Source organism: Trachymyrmex cornetzi, unplaced genomic scaffold (genome assembly GCF_001594075.2).
Source record: "Trachymyrmex cornetzi isolate Tcor2-1 unplaced genomic scaffold, Tcor1.1 scaffold1876, whole genome shotgun sequence".
NCBI lineage: Eukaryota > Metazoa > Arthropoda > Insecta > Hymenoptera > Formicidae > Trachymyrmex > Trachymyrmex cornetzi.
The window spans coordinates 30,672-38,054 of NW_017296501.1; the positions used below are offsets into that span (position 1 = coordinate 30,672).

At 37.1% G+C, this 7,383-nt stretch overlaps 1 protein-coding gene across 1 annotated transcript; it reads right to left on the reverse strand.

The window, feature by feature from the left end:
• Window positions 1–5,418: 5,418 nt before the first annotated feature.
• Window positions 5,419–5,993, reverse strand: LOC108759463 (uncharacterized). Its single transcript, XM_018504904.1, has 2 exons — window positions 5,611–5,993; window positions 5,419–5,578 (listed from the first exon to the last, which is right to left on the reverse strand). Exons 1-2 carry the CDS (start codon window positions 5,991–5,993, stop codon window positions 5,419–5,421), a joined length of 543 nt encoding a protein of 180 aa, XP_018360406.1.
• Between the last annotated feature and the right edge of the window lie 1,390 nt (window positions 5,994–7,383).

Sequence of the window (7,383 nt, forward strand, 5' to 3'; positions counted from 1 at the left end):
AAAAGTAAATCGAAAAACTTACATGTCAAAAACTATATCAGAGAAATACGGTTGACGTAATTTCAAAGATGCGTCCTGTCAAAGACTGATAAATCACTGCACATGTAATAAAAATAAAATAATTAAAATTTGAAAATTGAAGCCAAGAAAAGGTCACTGAAATATTAAAACAGAAAACGGCTTACAAGGCATGATGCTTGAAATGACTCTACCGCTCGAAGTCTCGATTGTTAATGCGAGATATTTTTACTTTTATTTAAAGTCACACTGACAAGACGCAAACCGAAAACATGTCAATAACAGTGATGTATACGGATTAGATTTAAAAATATAAAGAAAAAAAGAGTAAAACATTGACAAAACAGAATATAGTCAGAAATACAATTAAAATTCACATATGTAGTCAAAACGATTGTATAAATTAACATAATAGCACGTACATCAAGAAATCGAAAACAGACTCTCATACAAAGGGTCAAGCTTATGCGTGTCATTCTGGAGATTCAATCCCTGCTTTTGTTTTTTAATATGGATCATTTCAGATACCATTCTCTTGTTCCAGAACTTTCCCTGTCTAAAATTTTAATGTTTTCCCAGTCAAAATCGCAATGATAACCCACAAATAATCTTTACCAATGCAGATAAAGGTAATGTGGTAGTAGCATTGGATAGGGATGAATATATTAGAGATATGGAGTTGCTGTTCTCCGATTCGCAAACATACACAAAGCTTAAACGCAATCCCATCAACATGATTATTACGAATCTTTTGTCATTATTAAGATGTTGGAAGCGCCACGAGTTGATTTCAGATTCTACTTATAAATATCTTTATTCGACTAATAAGATTTGTCCAAGGGCATATGGCTTGAAAAAGATTCATAAATTGGGTTATCCTCTGCGTGTCATTGTTTCGTCCACTGGCAGTTCTCTTCACAATTTAGCTTCCTTTTTACATAAAATTTTACATGATAGTCTAACACGCGCGAGAAGTTTTATTGATAATAGTTACAGATTGACTGAAGCTATTAGTTCATTGACGGTTACTGACGCATCGGTTTTTTTATCTCTTGACGTCACCTCGCTTTTTACGAATGTTCCTGTGGACCTTGCGATTGAAATACTTTTGACAAAGTGGGAAAGCATAAAACATAATACTAATATTCCTAAGACTGAATTTTTTAAATCTCTAAAATTAGTTCTCAGCTCGTCGTGTTTTACGTTTAATGACTGCTATTATAAACAGACTTTTGGAGTACCAATGGGGTCCCCACTGTCTCCCATAGTTGCGGAATCGTGATGCAGGAACTGGAGACTTTTTCGCTTGGCAGATTGTCGGTGATGCCGTCTTTCTATACAAGATATGTCGACGATATATTGTTGATTACTGAATCGTCTGACTATAAAGAAATTTTGGATACATTTAATTCCTTTCACCCTCGCTTAAAAAAGTTTACTATGGAAGAGGGAGGGGCCTCTATAAACTTTTTGGATGTCACCCTAATAAAAGAGGGTAATCACGTGATCACAGATTGGTACAGGAAACCGACATTTTCAGGTTAGGTTTCTGAATTTCTTTTCTTGCCATCCTTTAAATAAAAAAATTGGTACCATTATAGGTTTAACAAACAGAATCATTTTATTGTCCCATCCAAAATTCCATAAAATTAACTTCGATTTTATCATTAAAATCTTATTGAGTAATGGATACCCCTTAAAATTAATTCTTTTAACCATTATATAGCAAATTCCGAAAACCAAATTATAGAAATATTTCTTCACACCAAAAACCTTCTCCTGATAAAAAAACATTTTTTGTAATTCCTTATATTCCATCTATCTCGGAAAAAATAAAAAACTTCATCAAAAAAATTCCAGGAATGAGTATAGCATATAGGGGTATCCAAAAATTAGGTGCATTCATTAAAGTACAGAAGGACAATTTACCGACGGTGTCTCAGGCTGAGGTGGTTTACAGATTGAATTGCAAGGAATGTGATGCTTTATATGTGGGACAGACCGGTAGATGCGTGGGTGTACGTATGACAGAACACAGAAATCATATCAATCGAAATACTTCTCAATCTTCTGTTATTACCGAACACAGATTACAGACTACTCACGATTTTGACTGGGAAAACATTAAAATTTTAGACAGGGAAAAGTTCTGGAACAAGAGAATGGTATCTGAAATGATCCACATTAAAAAACAAAAGCAGGGATTGAATCTCCAGAATGACACGCATAAGCTTGACCCTTTGTATGAGAGTCTGTTTTCGATTTCTTGATGTACGTGCTATTATGTTAATTTATACAATCGTTTTGACTACATATGTGAATTTTAATTGTATTTCTGACTATATTCTGTTTTGTCAACGTTTTACTCTCTTTTTCTTTATATTTTTAAATCTAATCCGTATACATCACTGTTATTGACATGTTTTCTGTTTGCGTCTTGTCAGTGTGACTTTAAATAAAAGTAAAAATATCTCGCATTAACAATCGAGACTTCGAGTGGTAGAGTCATTTCAAGCATCATGTCTTGTAAGCCGTTTTCTGTTTTAATATAATATTTCAGTGACCTTTTCTTGGCTTCAATTTTCAAATTTTAGTTATTTTATTTTTATTACATGTGCAGTGATTTATCAGTCTTTGACAGGACGCATCTTTGAAATTACGTCAACCGTATTTCTCTGATATAGTTTTTGACATGTAAGTTTTTCGATTTACTTTTCTCGACTAATTTGGTTTTGACTTCCACATAAAATTTTATAAGCGAAATTCTTTAAACATTTTGTTCATTATTTTTCATAGCAATTTTGCCAAACTGTTTGTCATGCTAATGTTATGGACACAATCTACGCGATGATCTTAATTTGATTTTCAACTGTTTGATAATTTTCTCATCTATATTGGTACTGAAGAGGACCCAAACAAGAGGGTCGAAACGTTTACCTATACTAGTTTTTTATATTATATTATATGGTTTTTTACCAATAAATGTATTTTTTACACATAAGAACTGTGTCGGCTCTAATAGGCAATATTTATTTGTTAGATTAAACATATTACTCAGTTTTCAAAATGATTCATGCCCACCATTCCTTCCTATTATCTTTTTTTTTCAACTCCAAGTTAGTCGATAAGGAAGCGCGCTTGACTTTTTTTTATTAATAAAAAAAATTTATCATAATTGATTGATTGATTGATTGATTAGTCATATCATTAAAAATCGTAAATTTATATTTCATTAAATTGCGTGCTAAAAGAACAATAGGATAAATATGGGACCACAACGAGTAGGAGAGAGAGAGAGAGAACAACGGGGAGGAAGAGAGAGCGTGAATAATAGGACCGCAACGGGTGAGACAGAGAGAACTGCATTCTATAACGGGTGGGAGAGAGAAGGAACAAAATCTCCTCTCCCCCTCCCCTGTGACATACTGTGAGCGTCTGTACACTTCCCCCTCCCTGACCTCACACACACACATACATACCGCATATACGTATACGCACTAACACATAGTGGATTAGAACTGGTCTATCTTACCTACTTACGCATTTCCTTTCGTATTTCCCTTCGTATGGATAGTATCAAATAAACATCTCGTATGATAGCACTTAACGTATTGAGTCTGGCGTGTAAATCCTTATAGTGCATTTCTCTAATCAACAACGTGGAAAATGGATGGTTTGAGGGAAGGATAACCGGGAAACGTTGGTCATAAACTAAATTTAGCGTTTTTCAATTGACCGCCCACTTGTAAAATTCCTTCATCATCCAGAAAAGAGTTCAGGCATAAGATACTGCTGTTGCGAGATATTTTTGCCTCCCTCTTGCTGAGGTTTTCTATCTCGAGAGGAAATGCTTGGCGTTGAGTCATTCTTATCAGAATCATGTTAGCCTTTCTTAAGTCATCTGCTTGCAAGGCTCTAGTATTACTCTGCGATGCGTTTCTACGACAGTTTTGAATAAACTTATTGCAATAAGCAATTACTCATCGCAGTTTGGATAACGACGAGAATCTCTCCAGCAGATTGCATTCTTCGCTATAATTAGCAACTAAAATATATTTCTTAGAATTTTCTTCCATTGGCTTCGGCTCTTCCGGAATAACTTCATCTAGCTTCATTGATCTGAGTTAGTTCTCAGCCAGTAAGGGCCTGACCACCACATTTCTGATCTCGGCAATTCTTTTGGATCGATTCCCCGTGATAGGATATCCGCAGGATTAAACTAAATTCTCACGTGTCTCCAATCATTCGAACGCGTCAGACTTTGGATTTCTGCCACTCTATTAGCTACAAACACCTCGTATTTGTCCGGTTCGCCTCGAATGAATGACGATGCTAGAGTCACTCCAATAAATACACCGTTGAATAGACTGTGTGACTTTCCTTGTTTTGTATGCAAGCTTGGCCAGCAGTACTGCACTACACAGCTCAAGTCTAGGGATCGACAAGATCTTCAAGAGAGCTATTCGAGACTTCGATACGAAAAGTCTAAAGCTTCTGTTCTCCTGTGCATCTAATGAGTACAAATAGATGCACGCGCCGTAGACTAATTGGAAAGCGTCACAAAATCCGTGCATCTCTGAACGGCGTTTGGTAATACGACTTGTGGTATTTTTACTTCCTCCATAACTTCCAATTTCTCTCTATATGAGTTCCATTCGATCAATAACTCATGCGGTATTTTATCGTCCCAGCTTATATTCAATTTCCACAAGCTTCTCATAAACAACTTAGCTCTTACCACTATTGGTCCGAAGAGACCCAACGGGTCATATATTTGCGTTATAACCGATAGAATATTCCTTTTTGTTTGGCAAGCCGTTGTGGGAATCATTACTTTAAATTTGAAGATATCCTCACGCGAATTCCAGCGATTTCCGAGGGTTTTAACTTCTTCGCCACAGGTAAGCGATGTCTCTGTTCCTTCTTCTATCAACAGGTCAGTTACGTTTGAATTCCATTTTTAGAGCTCCTTGCCGGCTGTTGCGAAAATTTGAGTCACATCCTTTCGTAGCTGATGCAATCGAAATAGAATTAGTCCCTGATATTAGGTCATCCATATAAAAATAATTTGCTATTATGGAAGATGCCTCTGTATAGCGTGTTGCGTTGTCGATAGCCAACTGTTTAATACATTTTTGCGCTAGATAGGGAGCTGATGCGGTTTCATACGTTACCGTCGTGAGTTCGTACTTGCGTATTAACTCTTCCTCATTTTTCCTCCAAACCATTCTCTGAATACTTTATCCTCTTTGACCATTCTAATTTGACGAAATATTTTTAATATTTCCGCCGTTATAACATAGTTATATTGCCGAAATTTTAATAAGACCTCCATAAGATCCTTCTGTAAATTAGGTCCAATTCTCAATAGGTCGTTCAGCGATTTTCCCCCGATGACGTTTAGTAGGAGGCGTCGAACACCACTCTAAATTTGGTCGTCGAGCTCTCCTCCCTTGTGACTCCATGATGTGGCAAGTAGTTTACAACAGCTGGCTCTTCATTGTTTTCCGGTATTAGCTCCATGTGCACCATGTCCTTCTTGCATGAACTCCAAATATCGCTGATGGAATATCGGATCGTTCATAAATTTACGTTCGATTGTTTGGAGCCTTCTTACCGCTTTGTTCTCGGATGCTCTCTCTGCTTTGAGCTTCTTCTTTGAATGGTAAAGGTATCACAAATCTTCCTTCTTCGTCTCGGTAAGTGGTTGCTGCAAAATATTCCTCGCATGCTTGTTCCTCCGGAGTCAACTTTCGTTCGAGCTCACATCGTTCTATTGCCCAGAATTTCTCTAATTGCTCATCCAGATTCTCGTTCGATATTACGCAGATTTTAGTATCTGTTGTTCTTATAGGCGTATGTTTTCCGCCCAGCAGCCATCCGAGTTTGGTATTCTGGAACACTGGTTGTTCTTCGCTTTGTTGCTTTCTTCCTTGCTGTAGAATGCTCCAGAATACTAATGCACCAAGTAGCATGTCCACTTTGCGCCTCGTTAAATGTTGGATCAGCTAATTTAGAGAAGGGAATGCTTTCGGGAATCTGCAGTCGGAACAATTCAATTCGGTTTTCCGGGATTTTATTCGTTATCTGATCGATTATTGTAAAACTTAAAGATTTGGTGTATTTGCTAATCTTCGACTCTTGATCGTCGCCATTACTGTCTCGCTCGTTAACGTGGTGTTTCCACGAAAACCTGTAACTCTACTTGCAACACTTTCCGTTTTTAAACCTAATTTCTTAAGTAAGTCTGCTGTGATAAAGTTAAGGGTAGCAGCATTGTCCAATAGTGTACGCGCAGTGTGCAACTTTCCCTTGGCATCGATAATACATACGCATGCAGTTGATAAGAGAATTTCCGGGTTTGTATTTCTAGACGCACACGTTACTATGGAATCCGCAGTGGGATTTTGCTCCTCTGTTTTAGCTGCTACAGCTTTATTTTTGCTCGTGTTATCACTACCATTGAAATGTAATAAAGAATGATGCTTATTGCCGCAATGCTTACACCTACTAGACCTACAGTCCCGCACCAAGTGGTTTGTATTCGAACAATTTAAACAAAGTTTAAGCTTACGAGCTTCAGCTACTCTTGCTTGTACAGATAAATTCTTAAACGAATCACAAAGATAAACCTTGTGCTCATTCTTGCATACAGGGCAACTTTGTTTAGACTGTTTGGTGATGTGAGCTACGCCTTTACCCTTCTTAGCAGATTTTTCTCCCTGTATCATTACTGTTACGTCCGGGAGGACTCCACGATTTCCTCGTTTCGAGATTACCTAATAGGGTGATCGTTGAGACAGGATGTAAGAGAAAATGCGAGAGTTAACGGTCACCGATCGGCGAGCGTGACAATATGTAGAAAATATGTCGTTGAAAGCCTTCCCAACGATTTTGGAAAGATAATAAAAACGTAGATACCCAGGATCACCCGATAGTAGCAGTAATAAAATTTATGACAAATTACAGACCATACCGAGAATGTTCGTTTTGAAACACGTTCAGTTTAAATAAGAAATATCTAAAAACGGATCGGGAGAATCCTGGGTAAATAGAAAGTCGCATTCTCAAGCGCATGTAACGTGTTAAAGGGCGTCTTTTCGTTAACAACAGGAAATAGTAAAATAGAAATAGCTTGACAAGAATAAATTTTAATTTTTGCCGACGATCATAAAATCCTGAAGAAATACTGTCTAGACGAGAAGACGCACGTTCAAGCACCTATAATAAAAGAGAAATCGGAAATAAGAAAAAAAGGAGGAATGCGAGTTTTCAAATTGTCACGATCAGGTCGTTCGGAAGATACGATAAGTGAAATACCCCTTCTCTTCAGAGAGAATACCAAAAACTAAACTCGCCAATGGG

What these genes read in the sequence shown, in the direction of transcription:
- LOC108759463 (XM_018504904.1), bottom strand. Translation starts at nt 5,993, where the DNA reads ATGCTACTTGGTGCATTAGTATTCTGGAGCATTCTACAGCAAGGAAGA. An exon ending in AAGGCTCCAAACAATCGAAC is followed by an intron (nt 5,579 to 5,610) that starts GTAAATTTATGA and finishes ATATTCCATCAG; the next exon opens with CGATATTTGGAGTTCATGCA.